A 27,547-nucleotide genomic window follows, 5' to 3' on the forward strand; every position below is an offset into this window, starting at 1 on the left:
TCACCAATGTTCGGCAGTGTTTGCTTTATCTTCTTATTTTTTTGTTGTTTGCAGTGTGTTTTTCCGGCTTTTCCTGTATGTGAATAATTTTTTAATACACATGTGGAATATACTCAGAGGACGTTGCATTTAATATAAGTAAGCATAATACCATGTCAACACTTAAAATCTGTACTTGGAATGTAAATGGCATTCATACACCGATTAAACGGAGAAAAGGTCTTGAATTATCTTAAGAGGGAACAGGTGCACGTAGCCTTAGATGCCAAAGAACATGCTAAATTGCAGCAGGGTGTTTTCAGCTATGTCTTCTCCTCTTCTTTCTCATCTCGAAGCAGGGGCGTGGCTATCTTAATCAGGAAGAATTTGCCCTTTAAATTTATAGACTGCATTCAGGACACAGGGGGGCGCTATGTGATTGTGAGGGGTGTTTTATATGGCGAGGAGATTGCATTTATGAGTATGTACTGCCCCCCTGGTCAGTCAGGAGATTGCTTACTCGCTGCTTTTACCAAATAAGTTGATTTTAATATTCAAAATTCAATTGTCGGGGGCGATTTTAACTGTCCTTTAAACCCACTCATAGATAAATCTCCTGCAGGTAAACATCTATTACCTCAGGCCAAGATCATTACATCGCTTTGCGAAGAGCTAACATATCTAGATGTGTGGAGAGCACAACATCTGATGAACAAAGAATTCACTTTTTTTTCCAAAGAACATTCATGTCATATGCAAACTGACTATTTCTTTGTTCCAAAAGTTATATTGCCATCAATCATATCCAGTTCTATAGGTAGTATAGTCATATCGGATCACGCTGCGGTCTTTATTCAATGTAGCACTGGGAGCATGTCCAACCAGCCTGGAAGGTGGCACTTTGAATCCTCTATACTATATGATAAAAAATTTACAACATACTTTGTAGAGGAATTCAAACTGTTCTTATCAATCAATGCAGCTTCCACAGATGACCCATCATTACTGTGGGAGACATCTAAAGCCTACTCCAGGGGTATAATTACCTCATACACAAAAAGTAAAAGACGACGACAAGCTGAACAGAGAGTGATATTAGAATCCAAATTGAAAAAAGCTGAACAAGACTACCTCATGAAGTCTTCAAATGGTAAACTTAAGGAAATTTCTGCTCTCTGGTCAGCATTAGATTGTTTGTTAACAAATGAGGCAGAGCGTAAAATTAGATTTGCTAAACAAAAATTATATGAACATGGCGATAAGCCAGGAAAATATTTGGCATATCTGACAAAAAAGAAGTCTGATTCCCAAAACATCTCTTCAATTAAAGATACAAATGGTAGACAATTTTTTGACACAACAACAATTAATAACATATTTAGAAGCTTTTATGAGAATCTATATGACTCGCAGATGTATAATAATAGTCCGGATTTAATGGATGAATTTTTCTCTCGTTTCAGTCTTCCTAGTTTAACAGAGGATCAAAGATCTACTTTGAATTCTCCAATATCTAGGAAAGAAGTGTTGGATGCCATTAAGGGTTTGCAGTCTGGAAAAGCAGCAGGACCCGACGGACTTGGTTCTGAATTCTATGAAGAAGTCCAAGACTTATTAGTTGATCCACTTCTAAACATGTACGACTCCTTTGTGAAAGGCCTCCTGCCCATGTCTTTGAGGGAAGCTAATATTTCATTGATACTTAAAAATGGGAAACTGCTTGAAGACTGTGCCTCGTATCGGCCAATTTCCTTATTAAACGTTGATTTAAAAATTCTCTCCAAGCTGCTAGCGAAGCATCTGGAAGGGTTACTCCCTTTGCTTATAAGCCAAGACCAAACTGGCTTTATTAAGGGCCGCAGCTCGTACAATAACATGCGTAGGTTGCTGAATGTGATCCAGATTTTTCAACAAAGGTCAATGCATGGTCTTGTTGTCTCTCTTGATGCTGAAAAGGCCTTTGACCGCGTTGAATGGCCTTTTCGTTTCTATACTCTGCATAGATTTGGTTTGGGTGACAATTTTATAAGCTGGATTAAGCTTCTCTATAGCAACCACTGTTCGGCAGTTCTAACAAAAGGCTTGTGGTCGCCTAGCTTTCAGGTTTGGAGGGGTACACGCCAGGGCTGTCCCCTCTCCCCTTTGCTCTTTGCCTTGGCCATCGAACCTTTAGCAGAGGCCATTAGGGTCAAGGAGGACATACACGGTCTAACTATTGGAGAGAGGCATCATAAGATTACTTTGTATCCCGAGGATGTCCTTATTTTTTTGACTCAACCCGAGCTGTCCATATCCTCTCTCATTGAGACTGTTAGTAAATTTAGTGCCATTTCAGGTTATAAAATCAATTTCAATAAGTCAGAGGTGATGCCTTTGGGCACTTTAAAAGGAAAACCTAAAGTTCCCTCTCCATTCCCTTTCACTTGGTCACCAGAGGGATTTGTATATTTAGGAATAAAAGTAACACCTACTTTTGATAAGATGTACAAGTGTAATTTTATTCCACTCTTTGATCGTATAAAGTTGGACTTTGAGAGAGGGAAGACTCTACCTCTCTCCTGGTTGGGCCGTGTGTCACTCCTGAAGATGAATGTCCTGCCCAGACTGCTATACCCAATTCAAATGATCCCAATTCTTTTTTCACATAAAATTATCAAAATTTTAAATGGCTGGATGAGTTCCTTTATTTGGGCTGGGAGGAAGCCACGTCTGGAAATTTCCACTTTATGTCTCCCATCTTCAGAAGGAGGTCTCCACCTCCCAGATATAAGAAAATTACCAGCTCAGTGCACAAACGCGTGCTGCAGCCGACTGGATTCAAAGTCCTGTCTCTCTCTGGCTTGACATAGAGGGCTCCATGTCTAAATTCCCTCTAAAAAATTTGCTGTTTTTGAAAAAATGTAAAAACCTGAAATTGTCTTGCAGTAACCCACTTTCAGTTTTCACTGTTAAGGCATGGCAAATTGTTCAAAAACTTGAGGGTCATTCTCAACTGACCTCATTATTTACACCTCTGTGTGATAACCCTCTCTTCCCACCTGGAATGACAGATTCCGGTTTTCAGGTTTGGGCAACTAAAGGGATTTCTGTTCTTTCAGACTTAATGGATGGGCCCTCTATGTTGTCCTTTGATCAAATGGTTGATAAATATGATATCAAGAGACAGGATTTTTTCCGCTATTGACAAGTGAGAGACTATGTTTGGAGGAAAACATCATTACTTTTAGATCAATCTGTCTCTGACTTTGAAAAACAGTTATTTTTGCTCAGGTTTAAGACCTCTATTAAGTCCTCTTACACTTTACTAAAAGAATATGCCAGCACCAGCACTATTCATTTAAGAGGGCTATGGGAGAAGGAATTAGGGAGAAATGGAGAAATGCAAACTCTTTAAGTGTCTGTAATCAGGTAAAAGCTTTACAACTTAAAATCTTACATCTAGCGCATGTTTCCCCCTCTCAGCGTCACAAATTTAATTCAGACCTTTCTCCGTTATGCCCCAAATGTAAAATTGAAGTGGGCACTCTTACTCATCATTGGTCCTGTAAAAAAATACAATACTTTTGGTATGTCGTAAAATGTGAACTGGATAAAATATTCTCAGTTTCTGTTACTACAGAATGTAACCCATTGACCATATTGCTGGGAATAACAGATGTCACTATCACTGGAAAACACGAAAGGCAACTCTATAGGTTGCCTCTCAGTTTGAAACACGAAACCCGCCAGGTGAACAGCTGACTTTACTACTTCCGATGCTAACATACCACCACCACCACCACCATGTGACTCGCATCCCCGTAACTGACCATAACATAAACAGACTACTAAGGCTATAGCTGCCACAAAGAGCTGGCCCCTACAATAACATTTAGCCACTAAAGCACATTTTTTTCTGTCCAAATAACTATAATTTATCAAGAAATAATGATGTGCTATACTATTTTTACATTTTTTTTTTTGTTTTGTTTTCATAAAACAGTAAATTTCCTGGATAACAACAAAATTTATATTTTGCATTAAAAACACAATTTCAGTCAAAGGTCTTCTACTTGAGATGCTCTGGAAATAGTTATTTAGTTTTCATCTGGGTAATTTAAGAAATAAACCAGGGGACTATCATTTTTTTGCATCAGTTTGACTGAATCATATATGCTTCATTAAGTCTAACTATTGATTAAACATGTTAATTTGTCGGTGCAGTAGTAGTAGATGTTTTGATACATACATGTAGTATTTTTTTGGTTTTCCAGACACTTTAGAAGTCAACTCCAGTTTGTATGAAAACGAGACCTACAATCTCGTGAAAAATATTTGCCCCCTTTCTGATTCCTGATTTTTTCTGTATATTTATTTCACTTTAATGTTTCGGATCATCAAACCAATTCTAATATCTCACAAAGACAACCCAGGTAAATACAAAATGCAGTTTCTAAATGATGATTTTATTCATTAAAGGGGAAAAAAAATCTAAACCTATCCAGCCCTATGTGAAAAGTAATTGCCCCCCCTTGTTAAAGCATGAGTTAACTGTGATTAACCATAGTCTTGGAAAGCTGAGTTCTGTTTCACTGGTCACGCCCAGGCCTGATTACTGCCGGATTTGTTGAATCAAAAAAATCCCTTTAAGGGGACATATTTTACCCTTTCAAGACAAGTTTCGGTCTCAGAGGTCCCCCAAATGTGCATGTGAACTCTGTTGCTGAAAAACCACTCCAGTGTAGGATTTTTGTATGTTAAAAAACCCTCTGTTTCAGCCCTGCTCAGAACGAGCCATCTCTGTCTCTGTGTTTGTGGATTTAAATGTTACTGATCTGTCTGACTCCATCCCTGACAATGCCCCTCGCAGGAAATGCAGGTGGCTTAAAAAGGACATGATACACGAAACATAGTTATCATAATTTACAAAAAGGTCTCTCACCCTAACAAATATTTGTAGTTTTAACATTCACAGCCAAAATAGATTTAAAAATCCTGTATTTAAAAATTCACTTTCAGAATGAGGTTGATGCCATATTTATTGTGCTGCCGAATGTGATGTCATCGGAGTGGTTTAAGCGGTTTCTGTAGTTAGGAACAACACTCAAATGAGTGAAAAACTGAGCAAAAAAATGAGACAACTGAGGCATGTTTTGTATTGCCCCTGGCTGCTCATGGTAGAAGCGGAGAAAAACAAAGAATTATGTCAAAATATAAAACAAATCTTTACGCTGTCAACATCACATTCTGCAGCACAAAGGCAGTTTAACGGCACATATATTCCCTACTGTGGGCTAGTGACATCATCCCCTTAGGTGCGCATGTGCCGGTGTGTAGTGAGACGTGAGTGAAGCCTTGTCGTAAATCATTGTTTATACAGTCATGGACGAAAATATTGGCACCCCTGGGATTTTTCCAGAAAATACACCATTTCTCCCAGAAATTGTTGCATTTACAAATGTTTTTGGTATACACGTGTTTATTTCCTTCATGTGCATTGGAACAACACAAAAAATCCAAAGAAAAAAGCCAAAATTGACATAATTTTACACAAAACTCAAAAAATGGGCTGGACAAAATCATTGGCACCCTTTTGAAACTGTGGGTAAATCATTTTATTTCCAGCATGTGATGCTCATTTAAACTCACCTGTGGCAGTAACAGGTGCTGGCGATATAAAAATCACACCTAAAGCCAGTTAGAATGTATAAAAATTGACTCAGCCTTTGTGTTGTGTGCCTGTGTGTGTCACACCAAGCATGGAGAAGAGAAAGAAGAGCTGAGAATTGTCTGAGGACTTAGGAAGCAAAATTGTGGAAAAATATAAACAATCTCAAGGCTTCAAGACCATCTCCAGAGATCTTTAAATTCCTTTTTCCACTGTGTGTAATATAATTGAGAAGTTTATAACCCATGGTACTGTGGCTAATCTCCCTGGACGTAGATGGAGGAGAAAAATTGACAAATGAATGCAACGCAGGATAGTTGGAATGGTGGATAAACATCCTCAGCCAACTTCCACACGAATTCAGGCTGTCCTGCAGACTCAGGGTGCAAAAGTGTCAGCTTGGACCACACGTCGTCATCTGAATGAGATCAAGCGCTATGGCAGGAGACCGAGGAGAACCCCACTGCTGACAAAGAGACATAAAAAAGCCAGACTTGAGTTTGCAAAAATGTACTTGAGTAAGCCTCAATCCTTCTGGGAGACCATTTTGTTGACAGATGAGAGTAAGATAGACCTTTTTGGAAACGCAGGTCATTCTACTGTTTACAGAAAATGGAATGAGACCTACAACGAAAAAGAACACAGTACCTACAATCAAACATGGTGGAGGTTCAAAGATGTTTTGGGGTTATTTTGCTGCCTCTGGCACTGGGTGCCTTGACTGTATGCAAGGAATGATGAAATCTGAGACAATCAAAAAATTTTGGGCCGCAATGTAGGGCCTAGTGTCAGAAAGCTGGGTCTGCATCAGAGATCATGGGTATTCCAGCAGGACAACAACCTGAAACATACCTCGAAAAGCACCAAGAAATGGTTGGAGACAAAGCACTGGAGAGTTCTGAAGTGGCCAGCAATGAGTCCAGATCTAAATCCCATCAAACACCTATGAAGAAATCGCAAAACTGCTGTTGCAAGAAGCACCCTTAATATCTGAGAGATCTGGAGCAGTTTGCAAAAGAAGAGTGGTCCAAAATTCCAGTTGAGAAGTGTAAGAAGCTAGTCGATGGTTATAGGAAGCGATTGGTTTCAGTTATTATTTCCCAAGGGTGTGCAACCAAATACTAAGTTGAGGGTGCCAACAATTTTGTCCGGCCCATTTTTTGAGTTTTGTGAAAAATTATGTCAATGTTTTCTTTTTCTTCAGATTTTTTGTGTTGTTCCAATGCACAAAGAGGCAATTAACACATGTATACCAAAAACATTTGTTGATTGCAAAAATTTTTGGGAGAAATGATGTATTTTCTGAAAAAAATCCAGGGGTGCCAATATTTTCGTCCATGACTGTAACTGCTTTTAAGTCATTTTTAACAACAAATCCTGACTTTCTTCTGATGTGTTTCAAGTGCTTCACTTGGTAAAACGCTTCTAGTTATCATACTCACTGATTAAGGAACTTTTGTGCAACTCTGGGCCATCTCTCTATACTGTTTTTAGCCCAGTAGCTAAGCTAGCTAGCCGGTCTACTGTCAACAATATGCCCAGTGTACCTAATGAGGAAAAATCACTGCTCGATAAAGCCAACAAAAAGATCGCTGACCTGAAGGAAGATATCTGACGACTGTCCAATGAGCTGAAGGAGAAGGACAGACTCTTGACCAGTTTCATTGACGTAGCCTCCAAGCAGTCCAAGCGGATCGCCTCTCTCACTGTGACTCTTCAGGACACAGCCCCGTGGGAGCCGGCAGATGGCCCACAGCCATCCTCCTGCTCCATGCTGATCCCTCAACACCCTTGGACTGAGGTGGTGGTCTGTGGTCGCATCCAGGCCTCGGACAAATCAGCCTCCTCACCTCGGCTAGGCCTCTCCAACCGCTATGCGGTCCTATCTGACGGCTCACCGGTCAAGCAGGCCCCTGCCGCTGCCGCTCCCTCCGTTGAGACATTGCCTCACGACCCTACTGCTTTTCCCCCATTGGCGGGGCACTGCAACGGCGAAGCAAGCTGTTCCTCTGACCGGCCGAAAAAGCAACATCCTTCGCAGCCACTCCCGTCAGCAGCGTCCTCCGCACGCCAAAAGATACTGAAGGAGGCCGTGCTGAGATGCTCCGGTGGCCTGCATCGTCCTGGGCAGGCAGGGCATACATCTCCCTGTGATGACGCCACAGCCTCGCCACTGCTCTCGCCCACCCAGCGAGCAGATCCTGGACATTCTTCTGACTGTCAGCGTAGTTCACAACCACAGCTTCCCTGTCCTCTCTTCGCCCCAACAACACTGATCGTCGGGGACTCCATAATCAGGAACACCCAATTCTTCAACGCTACCACACACTGCTTCTCTGGTCACTGCTTCACTGCTCGGATGACATCTGGGCTTACCAAAGAGGATTTTAAAAAACTTTTAGCCTCTTAAACAATTGCAGCAAAGATGCTTTTAACTCTGGTCCTGTTCCCACACTCGGCCGCGGTGCTGGACGCTTTAGCCGCATACTCAGCCTTCACACCTGGCTTCAGTCTGCCTGCCGCATGCACGGTATCGGGTACATGGACCATTTTAATTTGTTTCGGCTTCGTTCTCACTTTTTTTTGTCGTGATGGAGTGCATCCAAACTGGCTGGGTAGCCGCATGTTAGCAGCTAACATGCAACACACTGTGCAATCATATTCACGTGCATGACTGTTTACATCCAACACCTCATCTTCCGACCCGCCCCCACAATCTCCGCCATCGACTCCATCCAGCTCCGCCCACAGAGGTAATCCCTGTTCTAAAGGTACCTCCCCAAGACAAACTCCACACCACCAGATTGACTTTCCCATAACAGCCATGACCTCCTCCCACAAATGCTCAGCACGCTCACCGTCACTCCCCTCTGCTGCCAATCATGATAACCTGATCCACATTCCCCTTCAACCCCCTGTTCCCTCTGCCCATAACTGTACTCCAGTTAACTTTGGACTTTTAAATATCAGATCTTTAAATAACAAATCTTTTTTTATGTCATGATTTTATCTCTTCAAATAATTTAGACTTTTTAGTTTTAACAGTGTTACAGATGGAGGTAGTCTGTGACCTCCAGCACTCCTAACGAGCCTCTCACTCAGCTCACCTGTCCTCATTGCACTCAGCTGGTGCTCATCAGCCTGGGTAGTCTATAAAAGGAGGTTCTTTCCCTCAGTTTGGTGTGTGACACCAAAGAGCCAACACCTTCAGTTGGTTTCTTTTGGTTTGTGTGATGTGTGTTTTTGAGAGTGTGAGAGTGGTTATGTGTTTTGAGGGAAAGAGGGTAAATTCTGGAGTTTTTGTGAGGGTTGATCTCTAAGGAGATTTCTGCACTTAGTGTTTTCTCCCCAACAATCGATTCTACCTCTGTTTGAGGCCTTTTTACTTTAGTTTGCCAACTTTTGGCAAAATTAGTGGGTGGCTGTGGAGAAGCATAACTCCACTCCATCTTTTAGACCCCAAAGGCCTTATTTTTCTTTTGTATAAAGGTGCAGATTTTCTTTTTGTTACTTTCCCTGTCCATGACCCTTGTCCTTCACGTCATGTGACTTGCAGAAACGTGACAACAGAAATATTGCTCACTCAGGGAGATTTTAGCTCACGCATTGAGGCAACCCCGCCTGATTTTATCCATCTGCATCAACCCAGATTATCTGGCAGGGGAGGGGGGGTTGCCGTTATTTTTAAAATGGTTTTTAAATGCACATCTTTTTTACCAGTTAGTTTTTCGTCATTTGAATATCTTGGTTTTATTGTGCATTCTAAAGCCCCTGTGTTAGTTTTAATAATCTACAGACCACCCAAACCAAACAGTGATTTTTTCAAGATTTTGCTGACCTTTTATCATGTTCTGTGTCCAATTACGACAAGGTTTTAATTTTAGGTGATTTTAACATCCATGTCTGCTGTCCTCAGAGTCTTAGCATGGATTTTATTGACACCTATGAGTCTTTTAACCTCACACAGTCAATTCAATTTCCCACACACTCAAAAGGTCACACCCTTGATCTGGTCTTACACCATGGTCTCAGCCCTTTTAACTTCGAATCTAAGGATATCTGTGTGTCAGATCATAAACTGGTTTTATTTAATGTCGTTTTATCATTTTTACCTGTTCCTAAAAGTGCACCTATCTCTCGTGTTTTTACCCCTACTTCTGCCACCAACTTTTCTGAACTTTTTACTGCTGCTTCTTTTACTGCTTTTAGCCCAAATTTTAATACAGAGGAGCTGGTCTCCAATTTTAATGACATTTGTAAGGCTTCTTTAGACTCCATCACTCCATACAAAACAAAAAAGTCCTCTAAGACACTGCAGCCCTGGTTAAACAGAACAACACAAGAGCTAAAAAGAGAGTGCAGGCGTAAAGAGAGACAATGGAGAAAAAACTGGCTTGCATGTATTTAATGACATCTGGAAAGATGCTATGAAAAGTTATCAGAAAGCGGTCAAAGAAGCGAGAGCAACTCTTTATTCCAACCTGATTTTATCCAACCATTCTAATCCCAGAATTTTACTTAAGGTTTTAGATTCTGTCACCAATCCCTCCCCGTTATTTTAGTGATGCCTCACATGTTTCATGTGAGTCCTTTTTAACATTTTTTATAAATAAAATTAACAATATAAGGCAACAGATTACTATCCCAGATACTGTTTTACTCCCTCACAGACACATTAATGCCTTCTTTGATAGTTTCAGCCAAATTTCCATGCCAATTTTATCAGATATTTTATCACACATGAATCCAACTACATGCAGCCTTGACACCATACCCACTAAATTTCTCAAAGATGTTTTGGACACGGTTGGGCCTAGTATTTTATCCATTATTAATAGTTCCCCTTTAACTGGCCATTTTCCTTCTGCTTTTAAACATGCTGTGGTCCAGCCACTTTTAAAGAAACCTAATCTTAACCCTTCTGATCTTAGTAATTTTAGACCAATTTCTAAACTGCTGTTTTTATCCAAAGTTTTAGAGAAGGCAGTTTTAAACCAGATTTTTAGCTTTTATGAATGATAACAACATCTTTGAGAAATTTCAATCAGGTTTTAGAGCACAACACAGCACAGAGACCGCCCTCCTCAAAGTCACAAACGACCTTCTTTTAGCTGCAGACCGAGGATAGAGCACAATTTTAATTCTTTCAGATTTAAGCACGGCATTTGACACTGTTGATCATGCCAGTTTAATAGAACGTCTCGAGACCTGGGTTGGTGTCAAGGGCTCCGCACTTAGTTGGTTTTACTCCTATCTTTTAAACAGAACCTTTGCGGTCACCATAGGTAACCACACATCTTCCACCTCTCCTATTACCTGTGGTGTACCGCAAGGTTCTATTTTAGGCCCACTTTTATTTTGTATTTATATGCTTCCTTTAGGTTTTATCATTCAGAATCATAATCTGTCCTTCCATTTTTATGCTGATGACACACAGATATACCCTCCACTGAGACCCGGTGATTTTACTAGCCTAGCTGCTGTTTTTAACTGTCTCAAAGATATAAAATGTTGGATGGCACAAAACTTTTTACAGTTAAATGAATCAAAGTCAGAAATCATACTCTTCAATCACCCAAATCCAATCACTAGCCTGAATAGTAGTTTTCTTGGTCCACTCTCCTCCAACATCACACCAACTGCAAGAAATTTAGGAGTTACTTTTGATTCAAACCTCACTTTCGAACCACACATTAAGAAAATAGTCCAGTCCTGCTTCATCCAAATCAGATCCATATCCAAAATTAAATCCATACTGCCCCCTGCTGACCTTGAAAAAGTTATCCATTCGTTCATCTTCTCTCGTCTGGACTACTGCAACTAACTCCTTTCCGGTATTACAAATAGATCACTCACCCGCCCCCAACTGGTCCAGAACACAGCAGCTAGGCTTTCAACTGGTTTTAACAGACAACATCACATCACCCCTGTACTTGCTTCCCTCCACTGGCTACCTGTTACTTCTAGAATTGATTTTAAGATTGTATTGATCACTTTTAAAGCTCGTATGGGTCTAGCACCAGGCTACATTTCTGAAATGCTGATCCCCTATGAGCCACTGCACAACCTTAGATCCTCAGACGGGGGCTTCCTGGTCATTCCAAAGTCGAGGCTGAAATCTAAAGGAGACAGGGCTTTCGCTGTCAGGGCTCCTCGACTTTGGAATGACCTGCCCAGGGGGATAAGGCTGGCGGATTCGGTGACATCTTTTAAATCACTCCTTAAAACTCACTTTTATAGACTTGCTTTTATGTGATGTCCCTTCTAACTATTTATCTATTTCATTACTTCTCTTTTATTTACACTACTCTTATTCTTTTTGTAATTCTATACTCTTCTTTCTTATCTCATGTTCATTTTCTTCTTTATCTCGTGTTTACCTACCTAAATTTTACTTATCTGTTCTCATCTCTACTACATTTCTGTCTTGAATCTTATCTTTGTTATCTTATCTTATCATCATAATCTTCATGTATTTGGTTGTTTGTTTGTTTGACTATATGTATTGTGATGTCCATGACATCATGAGATGTTTGGTATTGTCAGCCTAAGTGTCTGTGTCTGTGAGTGCAGCTCCTTGATTGGAGTAATGTCAGACACCTGTGCTTAGAGTGAGGAGGTTATTTAAGCTCCTGCAGTCACACAGTCTCTCTCTCTCTTACCTGGCCTCCACACAGGTATACCACAGCTGGGTTTAGTTATGTTAGATTAGGTTTAGTTCAGTTTGCATTTTACAACATTTACACACATTATCTTCACTCATGCACATCCTACACTACTGACTCTACTGATTTACACACTTCATGCTGTTAATATTTAATTTGATCTTATTTGAAGTAACTTTGAGTAATTTGGTTTAATTTGGTCTAATTTGGCATTTCTGACTCTTTAGTTTGGTTCAATTCAGTTTAATAGTAAACTGCCTAATTTGATTATTTGATTTGAATACTTAATTTCGTTCAATTTGGTTTGATTTGACAACAAAGACTTTCGTAAAAACTTTGCCATGGTATTGTCTCCCTCCTTTGTTGTGACCACCTAAGCCAGGTCATGGTAGTATTTAACTCTCTCCTCCTCCCACATCCTACCATATCTTTTGGAATGTTATCATAGGAATCATTGCTTTTCACTGACGCCATTATATTTTAGATTTTACAATCTTGTACTGTAACTTATTCAAGATCTACTTGTGTCATTTTCATTTTTGTTATTTTTCCTTGTTATATATCCACATTATGTTCTTCCCTTCATGTTTGATTTTACAGAGCTCCTATTCTGCTTTGATTGCTGATGTTGATTTTTCCCTGAGTTTTTGCTCTTGCTGTATGTAAGGCACTTTGTAAACAACTGTTTTTAAAAGTGCTATATAAGTAAAGTTATTATTATTATTATTATTATTATTATTATTATTATTATTATTATTATTATAAAGGTCATCAGGAGGTCATTGGGTCACAAAGCTACTACACTGCGACTGAGGAAAAGTTAAGTTTTGAGGTGACAAACCACAGAATTTTAAATTTAACCACAGAATCTTTGTAGAAAACAGAAGTCTTTTCTAATATACTCGTCCATGAAGCAACAGAAAACACGCAATCATATCCAAATGGCATTTCTACCCCAGGAAGGCAAAATAATACGCTCCTGATATACTATTCTTGTATGATTTCTTCGTTCTCCTGATAGCTTGTCCACTGTTGTGCCCACTCCCCCCATAACCACATTTGTCTAATTCTAACTATTAAGTGTATCAGTGTTGCTAAATCATCAACAATTTCAAGCCAATTAACTCATTGAGTGCCAAGCCCTTTAATAAAATGGAAAGTGGCTTATGCCAGTGTTTTTGGCCATTTTGAGTCATCTTTCAAGACCCACAGAATATTTTGTACTATGACTCTGAAAACACCAAATAGCTCAAATGAAAGGAGAAACTCTCTGTTTCATCATGGAAAAATCCGTTTGTTTGCACCTTGTTCCGTTCTTGATTTATCTTAAGTTGAATAGAGGCTAGTTTCACCAAAAAGACCACTTTTTTTCTAGAAAGCTGAGAAAAATGCATTTTTGTGAAAAAGAGTCTGTCAAGCAAAACAGGGATTTGAATGTTATAATTTTGCCTTCAATGACATAAAGACATCTGAAAATAGTATTACAAATGTTATTTTATTGTAAAATAAATAACAGTGCATCCAGTCACTGTCAAGCCATTCACACTCTGGAACTGGACGGCCTCCACAGGACCACCCTATACGCCCATGTCCTCTCCTGCTTGCGTGTCCCCTGGCACTGCCTGTAAATTATAGAAGTAATATAATATAAAATATGTTTTATATATAATATATAATCTGTAACATAGAAGTTTTTTGTTCTTACCTCTTTTTCTGCCAACAGACGGTGTTGTAGACTGCATGGGGCTTGCTCTTCTCTCAAGTCTGCTTCTGAAATCACAGAGCAGGAGCATATGAGTGATGGTTTCATTCGATAAATCTGGCTGAGTAATCAGTGGGTTCCTAACTTTAACTTACCTCCATCGCTCTGGGACGGAGAACAAGATCTGCTCACTCGGCAGCCATTCCTCAGAGTTTGGGTCGGAAAAGTCTGTCTCTGAAGTGTCATCGCTGTATGCATCTAGCTGGCGAGCAGCTGCCTTTTTCCTCTGACGTACGGGGGAAACCTCGCGGCATTCTTTAGCCTCTTGGCTGGCATAGGCAGATAAATGGCCGTGCTGATCACTGGATTTTCTGTCTTTAAGTTCAGTGTTGGTTTCAGTGAGTAAGTGATTTCTCAGGCAAAAGTTTAGTTTCTTCCAGCGTCTGTTTTAGAATTTTTAGCTTAGATTACCTCCTATCACTCTGCTCTTTGACCCTGGGGTCTCAACCTCTGTGGCTTTGATCTACCGTCTCTTCCGTGTTCTGACCATTGACATCCAATTTTGTATCTCAGAAGCCCCAAAATTACTCACAGGGAGCGTGAGAGCGCCCCCTTGTGCCAGCTGCCAAAAAAACACTTTGACGTATATATACATCAGTGGCACTCAGTGAGTTAAAAGACCAGGTCTGCTGTACCCGTCATATACCTTTTTCTCACCACTGTAAATCAACAAAGCAAAATGGCAACTTAGGTTCTGACATTGCACTTTGCATCAATATTCACAATAATATTTACATAAATGTAGCTCTATGGTAGCTGGTGCATAAAGTTAAAGGGCATGTGTACTTTCACAAGAATAACACACTACTACTAATAATAATTACTTCATTTGTAAAGCACTTTTAAAAACAAGGGTTTGAAAAGTGTCTTGACATGCAGGGAAAAAAAAGCATTAGCACCCAAGAGATAAAGACAATTAAACATCTGATACCCAACCAACCTCAAGAGAACACTCATGGAACCTAAACAAAATCAAAATCCAACCTACATATTTAACCCAGACAACATCATTACCCAGATATCATGAGATAGTTTTAGTGTTAAAACATCCCAAGATGTCGCGAGATCTAATACATCCTAAGACATAATCATACCCAAATGTAACTAATTTATCTATTAGATAAGAACATTCAAGAAAATAGAATAAAAGGAAGGAAACTTTAGAAATGGAAAATTAATTATTCTTAATTACTTTAAAAAAGAATGGCGCTCAATGACTGGACGTGGACGGAAGAATCATAATGGTAATAAAAAGGAATCAATTCTATGGCATTGTTAATTTTATCATTAGTACATTTCCCCCTTTTTTGTCCCTTTGTTCTATTCCATTCTTTTTTCCTTTCATTTTTTCTTTGTTATAATTTTTTTTATACTGCATCCTTACAATCTCTCCCTTCTCATCTTTCATGTCTTTGAACGTCTTAATCCCAACTTAAATTGACAACCCATGTCCTCCGAAAACAAATACATTCACACACACACACACACACACACCCACACACACGAATTATGACATAGCCTTTCAACACCTTCAAAGTTAAAATATCTAAATGCTACAAGTTCCTGCTTGTCTCTGTCTCACCTTGTTTCCACCGTCGGTATGTATTGCAAGTGTTTTGTCCATCACTTGTCATGTTGTCTTGCATCACTTCAAAATTTAAAAAAGAAGAAAAAAAAAAGGCATGGTAAAGATTGCCTTGTGTGAGTGTGTCCTAAAAGTTGCTCTCTATCTCTCCAACTTGGTGCAGCTGTTGCCGTTTGAAGCACTCTGTCAGGATGAATCCCAAGTGATTTTGAAGGAGTGACAGAGCCACAGGCTCATCCTCACTGCTTATATTTTATCACAGAATGAAACAATGGATATAGCATAGTATTGCAATTTTTTATTTTATTTTTTTTTTTTAGATTTATTTTTGGGCCTTTTCATGCCTTTATTAGAGAGAGGACAGTGGATAGAGTCGGAAACAGGGAAGAGAGCGGGGAGAGACATGCAGGAAATAGTGCCATGGGCCAGATTCGAACCTGGGTCGCCTGCATACATGGTGCGTGCCTTAGCCACTCAACTACCGGCACGCCCCCAAATATTGCGATATTTTGTCTGGTGATATATCATATCATCTCATCCACCGAGTGTTGATTTTTTTTAAAGTATTTGCTAATATGAACTGAAGTCTATGACAATGGAAAAATGAAATAAATGCAGCAATAAATTGTTTTTCCAATGAGGTTGTCAGAGGTGACGGTCAGCAGGAGAAAGTTAGTTCAACATACATGGCAGCACCAGGGGAAGGACATTGGGAATGCAAGCAGGACACGAATGAGATGGACATGACACATTAGGTTTGCAAGAAGTGCTACATAAAAATAAAATACTGCAGAAATACGACAAACATGAGGGCAAGACTAATGCTACATCAGCTAAACAGCTGCAAAAATGGTATAGATCACAATATATCGCGATACATGATATCTCAATACTCACTGTATTGCAACATGTTTAAAATTGCAATAATATCGAATCGTGGGGCCACTAGTGATTCCCACCCCTAGTATTCTGGGTGGAGTGTGGCGTATTCTAACGATTACCGCGCAAGTTTGACCTCTTCCTTTTTAAAGCTGAACCAATGCTGGATGACAGACCCAACACTGTTTCTTGTCGTCCATCTCTGAACACAGCTAACTAGCCACTGACCTGCCACGGTGCTTTGTTTACCCATAGTGTTTACGTCCTCCCTCTCCCATGTTTCTCCCTCCTCCATGATACAAAAACGCGCATGTACAGAGGAGAGTTTTCTGGATGGGCAGGGGAGTGAGCTCTCTGCTGTAAGAGAGATGCGTTCAGGGATAATGGAAGAAGAGAAACTCCCACAAGAAATGCATGCTGACAGCTAAAAACTTCCAGATAAATTATACTCAATGTTCGCAATATATTCATTTTATACATTGTTTGTGGCAAAAGCTGCATCGAGTATACTCTATATATATCGCCAACCCCTACTATATTGCAAAATGTTTGAATTCGCAATAATATTGAATTATGACCAAAGAATGGTGATAATATCGTACCGTGGGGCCACAAGTGATTCCCACCCCTACCGGCTCAAGGGGGCTGGCTAGCAAGAGCTTAGAATAATGGCTTGGATTCAGTGGTGTGGAGTCGCATTTCCAGCTTGTGGCATTTCGTGCCACAAGAACTTGTGAGATCAAAACGTCACAAGATTTCTTGTCGAGGTGAAATTTCGCGAAATCAATATTGCCCAGACACCAGGAGCAGCAGCTCTCCTGACAGAAAATAATACCAAACTGGAAATTATAAAAGATCATTAAGATGCCTTGGACACTTCAAATTGTTGGTGGGAGAGCTAATGAAGAAATGGAACTCATCCGTGACCTATTCATGTTCGGCCCCTCCTCCGCGTGCGCTACTTGGGGTAGCACAGGATCTGCCAATGCATAATAAGTTCATCATAACAGTCTGAAATGATGAAATGCTGCTGTTGGAAACCTGTGCAGTCTCTGTGAGTTTGTGTATGCATGCAGACTCACTCATAATGCCGATATCTGTGACTTTGTAACTTTGATTCAGTCGCTGCCTTGTCATGTCTTCCCTCTCGTCTCGTCTGATTTACAAAAAAACTGAAAAAAATAGTAAAGCACATTAGTATTTCTTGATTCATATGTCAAAATATAGTTATTTACTTGCATTCCTGAAGAGAAAATGAGTTTTGGTGGTTGAATGTTATGCTTGATTCATTTCTGACTTCTCAGAGAAGCCCAGTGAGCCGGCTCAAATTTGGGTATGAAAAGGGTGAATTCAATTTGAAATTCCTTATTCCTGTTCAAAATGGTAAAACATGGAGAGCTCACTGAAAATGAAAGAGTCGGCATTAAAGCACTTCATGATGCTGGATGGTCTCTGTGACAAATAGGTAAAGACATCAAGTGTTCTCACAGTGTGGTCAAGTATGCTTTGGAGTCAATTGCCCAGACTGGTACTTACAAAATGGGCCAAGGAAGAGGCAGGAAACGAAAGTTAACTGAGGCAGATGTCAGACACCTCAAGATTTGAAGTACTAGAGACCGAAGGAAGACCACTGCTGATCTTCAGCTACAGATGAATGCTTCTAGATCAGAGTCTGAGAAAGTCTCCAGAATGACCATAAGCAGACAACTGACGGAACAAGGCTTAAAATAGCTGAATAGCTGCTATGAAGCCATTATTGAGGCCTGCAAACATCCAGAAACGCCTCAGATTTGCCAGGGAGCACAAACACTGGACTGTTGGTGACTGGAAGAAGGTACTCTGGACGGACGAGTCCAAGTTTGAACTCTTTGGTCAGCATTGTTATGTTTATGTCCGCAGAAAAGCTGGAGAACATTTTGATGCCAGATGCATTGCACCCACAGTGAAACACGGTGGAGATTCCATTATGGTATGGGGTCCCATTTATGGATACGGCGTGGGCACATTAGTGAAAATCGACGGTATCATGAACAAGAACGTCTACCACAGCATCTTAGTGCGTGGGTTCATATAACAACAAGACAATGACCCCAAGCATACTTGAGAGCTGTGCAGAGACTATTTGAGCAAGAAAAAGGAATCTAGAGTACTGGAACTGATGGACTGGCCAAGTCAAAGTCCGGATTTGTTAAGCGCTGTGTGTGTGTGTGTGTGTGTATTTCTTTTATAAATGTATGCATTGTGTGTGCTTTGAAGTCTATTAACCCTTTGCGTGTCGATAAAATGAAATGTCTGAAGAAAAGTAGCACTTAGTCTTTATCATGTATTTGGTATGCATAGGCGATGTAGTTATGTAATTGTTAGTGTAAACTGTTTGGTATGGAGGCGTAAATGCATTAAAACCTGTTTAGCCAAAAGTCAAAACTAACATTTAAGTCATTGGCAAATTTCATCATATGCATTGAAGCAAAAATAAAGTGATGAGAAACACATCAATATCCTTAAAGTATAATTTCTCTTGCACAGACCCTGATCAAACAGATGGACAACATCCTCAGCACCTTGAACGACATTTTGAATGAAAGGTAAGCAAAAATTGAATACTGTTTGTTTCTTGGCTGTGGATTTGTGCTTTATTTTTGACACACTGGAAGAAGGTTTTGTCAGTTGAGATTAAAAATAAATGTTTAGAGATCACTGAGGATCAAATGCCATGCTGATGTTTTTTTTTAATATATATGTATTTTTATTAGGTTTTATAAAGCAGAGTATCAAGTAATTACACATACCCACTAACAATTGGCAAGCAGCCAATATAAAACAGGCCGTTAAAAAAATAACGTAGAAATAAAAGGAGGGCAAAACAGATAATCAAAAAAAAAGAAACCGTGACAGAATGAGAAAAAAAAAACAAAAAGAGAAAAAAAAAAAATCAGCAACAACACAACACAGCCCTTCCCCATCTTCTTAGTATGTAGATATCAGTTCATCCCTCTGTCAGTAGCATTTAGTTTTTAAGTGGACTTAGTCTGACTGTAAGGAGTGTTTTCAGTTCAGATGCAAATATCCTTTTGACCGCAGATCCAGAAGGGATCAGACAGGGGGGCACCCCTGTCTGGTGCCTCTAGCCAAAGGGAATGGTTCAGAACAGAGGTCATTTGTAATGATGCAAGCTGTTGGTGACTGATATATAATTTGTATCCAACTGAGGAAGTTACCTCCAAGACCTAATTTTTTCAAAACATCAAACAGGTAGCACCTGTTTTCAGTGTCAGTATCCAAAGACACTGAGAGAGCTTTGCTTCCAGACTAATTTGTATACTGAATTACACTCAAGACGCCTGATGTTAGAGGTTGAAAGGCGGTTCTGGATAAATCCAGTCTGATCTGGGTTAATAAGACCAGGTAACATGACCTCTTGTTTCCTTGCCAGGACCTTGGAGAGTATTTTGCTATTGACCCCTATTAGACTAATAGGGTGGTATGAACCACATTCATCTGGTGGTTTGCCTTTTTTAAGAACAAGGGCTATATTGGCAAGGTTGAGAGACTATGTAAGACTATGGTTATCAAAAGAATGCATATCTGTCAGAGGTCCAACCAAAATCTTGCTAAATGTCTTGTAGAATTTTGGGCCAAACCCATATCAGGCCCAGGAGCTTTCTCCCCCCTGGGCCTCCAATACTTCCTCCTCTGTTATTGGTTTGTTTATCTCTTCTTTCTGATCCTCAGTCAAAGTAGGAAGTTTTAATTTATCTAGGAAGGGGTCCAGCTTCTCTGAAGATAAATTATATTCAGAAGAATAGAGGTTTTTGTAGAATTCTCTCATTATTCTTTCAATATTGCATGATGTATGCAAGTTTTCCCCATTGCTATTTTTCAGTGATGCAATATTATTAATATCCACTCTACCTCTAGCCAGGCGCACAAGAAGGCGGCCTGGTTTGTTACCAGGTTCATAAAGTCTATGCCTTGTAGGGATGGGAACCGAGAACCAGTTCCCGTTGAGAACCAGTTTCAATTGGCTTGATCCATCAACATCATTTATACTTTATCTTAACGATTCCCCTATTGATGCCTCACCTCTGCGTGACATAAAACACAGGCTTCGCATGTGACAGACAGCTGAACAGAGAAGCTGAGAAAATTAGCATTTACCTGGCTATACAGTATCGCCTAAAGGTGTTTAAAACACATTTTTACAAGCTCTTGTTGGCGTGCATGCATATGCACAACGAGTGGAGAGAATTAGAGCGTTTTTAAACTCATGTTGTCTTAGATCACATTGGAGCCAGCAGAGCACGCCTAACAGTTTGACTTTAGAGAAGACCTTACTATGGTGCCAGAACTGTCCCCGCGCCGTGCTTGCACAGGGCGTGTGAGTATCTGTGCGCCGGTATATGTGCGGGTGTTCGTCCTTGGCAAAACTGTCCTGACATCATTAAAAGGAGTTCACTCATCACTTTTAAAGCGTGTTCATACACAGGTAGTGGTGCTGCGGGTGGAAAAATACACATTCTCGACGAATGTATTATTTATGTGCACTAAACCCACAGCACCGTCTTCATGATGTTAACTAAAGCAACACCATGGCTATTTTAATACCCCAGGATACAGTATTACCGTATTACCACCCATTTCTAGTGGACTGTCACAAAAACAGACTAAAGTGGTCAAAAGTGTGGCTTCATTTCTCCAAAAATGAGGCACATTGGGCAAAGAGAAATGTCTGTCAAACAATGATGTCTAATGCATGACATACATCTTTTTGCCCAAGAACTGTTAATTTTGCGCAAGAGTTTAATATATTTTGATACCTGAGATCTAGAATCAAGAGACTAGTTTTATATTTATTTTAAGGTTTTGTCTTTTGAAGAAAATGAGCAGTAGTACTGTATTCTAATTCAGGTTCACAGATTAAAGCTCCTGAGAGAAGTTTGTTTTAACTGAGACATCTCCAACAAAAAAGAGATTTTTTTTGTCTATTTTAGAAAGTTCTCCTCCCAAACACTTGATATTTAACATTTTTATCAAATTTACAGGAGGGAATTGATAAAGAATCGAATGAATAAGAAGAATCTATAACGGCATCGATGTCAATAAAATCTTTTTAATTCCCATTGAAGTTTTGGCTTTCTTATTAATTACCTGGTCAAAAGCGGCTCTGGCAGCATCTAATTGTTGTCTTACATGTTTTGCAGGGTTTGATTTGAACTTTTTTATAAAGATCTGACCCGTTCCTCAACTTTTAGCTGATTTTTTATAGCTGACTTTTTCTCTGCAGAGGTGTATGACATTATGGACCCTCTGAAGTAACATTTAGCTGTATCCCATAATAAGGGATAATGATAAGGGCTAATATCAGGAGTTTTGTTTGTCTTCATAAATAGGTCTAACTCTTTAAAGATGAATTCCTTAAACTGGGGTTTATTAACCAGGTGGGAGTTAAGACACCACTATCTGCAGGAGGGGTTATTATATGGAGGGTTAACAGTACCAGTGGAATTGTGATCAGAGAGAGTTTGAGTTCCAGTTGAACATTCACTGATTTGTTCCAAGAACTTGTTTGATACTAAGAAAAAGTCAATTCTAGAGAATAACTTGTGAGGACGAGATAAAGGTGAAATCATGTCCTTTGGGATTCAGCACCCTCCATGCATCATGCAGTTCTAAGTCTTGACTAGGATTAGGTAGTAATATGGTAATACCATATACTGGGGTATTAAAACATAGCCACGGTATTGCCTCAGTTACTGCCATTAAGAGGGGCCATGTGATGAGTGCAGGTTTTTAAACAAATGCCTTGAAAACCCATGTCCCTCTCCACTAGCAGCACCATTGCCAGTGTGTGAAGATGCTTTAACATGATAAATGAAATCTTGCTTATGATTTCATTTCATTTGGCAAATGATGAAGGTGCTCAGAGCTATACCAGAATATTTAAACTTTGCCTGCGCGCAATGGCTTGGCTCCCTGGCACAGCGGTGTGCTCCTCTTTAAAGTCAGTGTTTAAGTGCACTGCTGGCTGTAATGTGATCCACAGTATTGTTAGGTTAAAGAAGCGTGCTAACTCTTCTTTCTGTATGTAGATCAGTGATGAGAAATGTTAACGTTAGGCTATTAATAACCACAGGTGCTGCGTGCTGCAGCAGCAAAGTCGAGCATAATTACCCCATCAACAGGTTTTAAAAACATCTGAACTTTTCTTAGCCCCCTTTTTTCAGAAATGTAAATTAAGTTGTCGATGTTTGTGAGTTATTAAAAGCTCTAAAGTAGTCTGTAACTTTATAAATATAAATAACTAAGGCTGATCTTTATCTGTTTAGAAGCACATGGGACATTCCTTCACACTCATAGATACTGTAATAACAGTTGAGGATTTTTATTTTAATTTATTCCCGTATAATAGTGTAAAGATGTTGTATAGATAAGTTAAATGCACAGAGGTATGGAGAGAAAGAGGTTGAGAGAGATAGGAAAAAGGAGACGAATGATTATTTAATCCTGCCATATCTCTGCTTAACTATAAGGTGTGAAAACAGAGGCTTCAACTTAAAGTCAGTTCCAGCTAGGAAGTATAATATCATATACCGGGGCATTAATAAATAGCCACGTTATTGCTTAATTATCGCCATGAAGACAGGACTGTGGGAAAAAAGCGCACTTTTATAAAAAAATGCCTTGAGAGTTTATGTCCATTCCAACAGTAGCACCACTGTGTCTGTGTATGAAGATACTTCAGAGGTGATGACAGAATTTCTGTTAATGATGTCGGGCCAATTTGGCAAACGAAGAATGCATGCATACATACCTGCACAAAGAGAAACTCATGCGCCATGGCATGCCATCAGTGCTGTGTCATGAAGTCTAATAACGCAGCAGCAACGCCACGGTTTTAAAAACGTTCAGACTTATTTTTACTGCTTTGGATGTTAAATAGATTGAGTTAATCAATACTAATTGATTACTTTAGGCACTGAAGTCCCTAAAGTTTTAGAAGCTTCCTATAAAGTGAACTCGTGGCAGGACGGAGCTCGGCATTGTTGCGTTGCAAGGAAATAATATTCAAGGCCAATCTTTATCTGTTTAAAAGCCAGTGGACATTACTAAAGATGCCAATATCCTTTATGATGATAGGTTATTATGTTTAATAATGGCTTTGGAAGGAGTGGAGGTAAGAGAGAGTAAAAAGCGCACGTTTGTGTGGAGAGGAAAAAGAGAAAAACATCATTTGCACCTGTGTCCTGAAGTAAATGTTTACTTCTATGATAAATATGCTCACCTGTTAATCACTTCATGAGCTCCTGCAAACGCCTCCCTATAACCTTTTTTTTTTTTTTTTTTTTTTAATTACAGAACCGTTTTGATAAAGGAATAAATGAAGCACTGAGGTGCGCGCTGTCACTCTGCTCATGCGTGGGGGGGTTTGGTGCCCATTGTGCGTCAAACCCTGACTTGTGCAAAGTTGCGAGGGCCCGTTCATTACTGCTTGCAGCCCTAGTTGAATTTTGCTTTAGTTTTATGCAGTGCCTGTGTTACCTTTTTTTTTGGCTAGTATGATTTTTTGTCTCTCTGTAATCAGGCCTGACCTTAAAACTATTTTAAATTGATCTTTAATCTTCATTAGCTTCAAACAGTCTGTGTTAAGCCATGACAGATTGCATCTTTTTTCTTTACCCCTCTTTGCTGGAGAAAGTGCTAATAGCTTCTTGGATTTTATTTTAAAGTAATCACAGCTATGGCTCACATTTTCAGAAAGCAATATATTATCCCAGTCATCTTCAATTATTGTCAAATCAAGATTTTGTTGTTGGTTTTTTGGGACAAAGTAGCATGTTACATTATAATATATATATATATATATATATATATATATATATATATTTAGTTAATTTATGAGCTTGTGTTTAGCGAGCTTTCAAGAGAGAAAAATCGCATTATGGTCTGATAAACCTCTTAAATGATTGGTCTTTGTGATTCTTTGAGGCCCGTTTAAATATGGCAAGTCAGTTTTGTTTTTGAGGGGTTGGTGACTGTCATGGGCTTTTCTATATAATTTTTTCTAGTGTGTGAGGCTGGAGTGATCTGTGATAGATTTTAGAGGGGCGATGTTGGCTGAAATGCAAATATATCAGGGCTTGTTATTTTAATGACTGTTTTCAGCCACTGCATTGATCAGTGCCCCCTCATTTGTCCACTGATGGGCCACACACACACACTGCATAAATTCACATGTGGACCCTGTCATAAGATGACTTCTGCATTGTTACATTTTTGGGGAGGTGGGTGTTAGCTATGTGTGTAGCCCTCTGCATAGGGCTCAGGGCTCTGGGCATTCTATAAGCTTTTATTCAAATGATTTTTATTGCTTTTTTCCTGCATTTTTCAAGAGGTCCCTAACATATGGTTCTCTTGCATATGCTTTTGATATTTATAGCAGTAAGCTACTGTGGGAGTTACGTCAGGATGCTGCAGCCTGCCTTGGTCTCCTCTGCACAGTGCTCAGCTACGAGGCTGAGCGAATCTTCAAATGGCTCTTTCTAAAGTTTACTACAAGCAACCGTGATGAGGTGAAGCTGTTGTATCTGGTGGCAACACAGCGTGCTTTGGAGGCTGCTGGGGAAAGGAAGGCCTTCTCTCATATCATGCAGGTAAACAACCTAAAGCATGAAGTGTGAACTAGTTTATTTTTTGGTCTGTAAACTTGGTTCAAATTCAAAATCTTGACTACTAACCTGAATAGACCTGGAACAGTACAAAACACGTTGCAGAATTTGGCTTTGGCTACCTCTCATGGCAATACAATGAGGATTTAATTTGATATGATTTTTTGCCATAATTGAGCAGCCCTAGTACATTTGTAATTCTACACTGCATTCCAAATTATTATGCAGATTGGATTTTAGTGCCATAAACATTCAGTGTTTTGTTTTTCAATTAAACTCATGGATGGTATTGTGTCTCAGGGCTCTTTGGATAACTGAAATCAATCTCAGACACTTGTGATGATAAGTTTGCCAAGTGAGCCCAATTGAAGGAAAACTACTTAAGATGGATGTTCCACATTATTAAGCAGGCCACAGGGTCAAGCAGTACGGGACAGAAAAAGATCTGTCTGCTGTCGAAAACATCAAATAGTGCAATGCCTTGGACAAGGTATGAAAACATGAGATATTTAACAAAAACTGGAGCCTGATCACTGTACTGTGATGAAATATTTGGCTGATTCAGAGCACAGACAGGTGTGTGCAGATAAAGGCATAATGAGGAAGGTTTCTGCCAGACAAATTCATGGGATTAAGACAGCACCTCCTAAAATGCAAATACAAAGCAGCAAACCGGTATTTGAAGCTGCTAGTGCCTCTGGAGTCCTACGTACCTCAAGGTGTAGGATCCTCCAGAGGCTTGTAGACATGCATAAACCTGCTATTTGGCCACCCCAAACCAATGCTCACAAGCAGAAATGGTTGTAGTGGGCCCAGAAATACATGAAGACTAATTTTCAAACAGTCTTGTTAACTGATGAGTGCTGTGCAACCCTAGATGGCCCGGATGGATAAAGTAGTGGATGGTTGGTGGATGGCCACCATGTCCCAACAAGGCTGAGAGTCATGTTTGGGCCAGAATCATGGGGAGAGAGCTGGTAGGCCCCTTTCGGGTCCTTGTGAAACACATCCATCTGGCGTGTCAGGTTAGAGAAAAATATCATTTACATAATAATTTGGAATGCTGTGTATTACATTAGGTAGTGCTTTGACTGTGACCAAGTAATGAGTGTAGATGTGTTCAGGTCTGTATTGTGATAACATGTTTGATGTTTAGAGTGGACTGAATTATGGATTTAAGATTTGTTTATTTGATCTTTTAATTAGGACCCGAGCACCAACCGAGGGTCAACCAGGACCCTATTGTTTTTGGATCGTCTGCAGTTTTCTGGCGATTCAAGGCCTGTTTTGGGGGCCTTAATATACACTATATTGCCAAAAGTTTTTGCTCACCTGCCTTGACTCGCATATGAACTTAAGTGACATCCCATTCTTAATCCATAGGGTTTAATATGACGTCAGTCCACCCTTTGCAGCTATAACAGCCTCAACTCTATATATAATAAGTCTCTATAACTCTCAGATATTTTTATAAAAGGTAAGATCAATAAAAAAATAAAATAAAATAAAAACATGGGAGTTTAGGAAGTCTATGTTAGATACCAGACCTTGAGTTAAGAAGAAAAAAAAAGTATACTGTAACAAAATAGCCTATAAAGTTGTGAGTCTCTATCACTTTCTCCAGGCCATGTCAATCAGTCCCGGTCTCATCCTTGGAGATTTTGTGGATCCAAGATAATCAAAGAAAGGGTCCCAAGTCCGATAAAATAGAAAAGTTTTATCCTTTAGGGCTATGGAGAAAGCTTCCTGTGGAATGATGCTTGTAACCGCATTCACCCATTGATTAAGTGTAGGTGCTTTGTCCATGATCCACATTGCTAGAATGTATTTTCGAAATGTAAAAGGATATGCAGAAGATTCCTGTTATGAAAATTGACAGGTAGCTCATCATTTAGGAGTAGACAAGTAGACAAGTCCTAGCACCCAAATGGAGAGAGCGCTTAAAAATTTTTTCAAGCTGGTGAACAATTGTGATCCAGTATTGTTGAATACAAGGGCAACTCCGCAAACAGTGAAACAATGAACCAACAGAAGGTTGACATTTAGTACATAGGTCTGATATATTTGAGTTCATTTTGTGTCTGGCTTCAGGTGTAACATATAGTCTGTGTAAAATCTTAGATTGTCTCTCCCATGTAGAATTAGATGCAATGATACCTTGGGGTGTGTTTAACAGGGCTTTCCAGGCCTCTGGCTCTGTAACAGTACCCAAATCAGATTCCCATCTGCCCATAACCCTGTCAAAGTTTTCCACCTTAAGGCCACAAAAAAATCTTGCAGAGTCATTTAGTGACAAGCTTAACATTTGCATTATCTATCAATAAGGATTCTATTGGTGAAATTGCAAATCCTCCAGTAAACTCC

At 39.6% G+C, this 27,547-nt stretch overlaps 1 protein-coding gene across 6 annotated transcripts in view; it reads left to right on the forward strand.

The window, feature by feature from the left end:
- smg1 (SMG1 nonsense mediated mRNA decay associated PI3K related kinase) overlaps positions 1–27,547 on the forward strand; it is a 247,249-nt gene that overhangs the window by 17,484 nt on the left and 202,218 nt on the right. For 5 of the 6 annotated variants that reach the window (XM_041777927.1, XM_041777929.1, XM_041777930.1 and 2 more), the window contains exons 5-6: positions 19,044–19,102; positions 24,955–25,168. In XM_041777927.1, the coding sequence (XP_041633861.1) occupies positions 19,044–19,102; positions 24,955–25,168 (273 nt within the window). The remainder of the gene's footprint in view (positions 1–19,043; positions 19,103–24,954; positions 25,169–27,547) is intronic. The other variant, XM_041777928.1, reaches the window with a different exon arrangement.

The sequence above is a fragment of the Cheilinus undulatus genome, linkage group 21, assembly GCF_018320785.1.
Source record: "Cheilinus undulatus linkage group 21, ASM1832078v1, whole genome shotgun sequence".
Taxonomy (NCBI): Eukaryota; Metazoa; Chordata; class Actinopteri; order Labriformes; family Labridae; genus Cheilinus; species Cheilinus undulatus.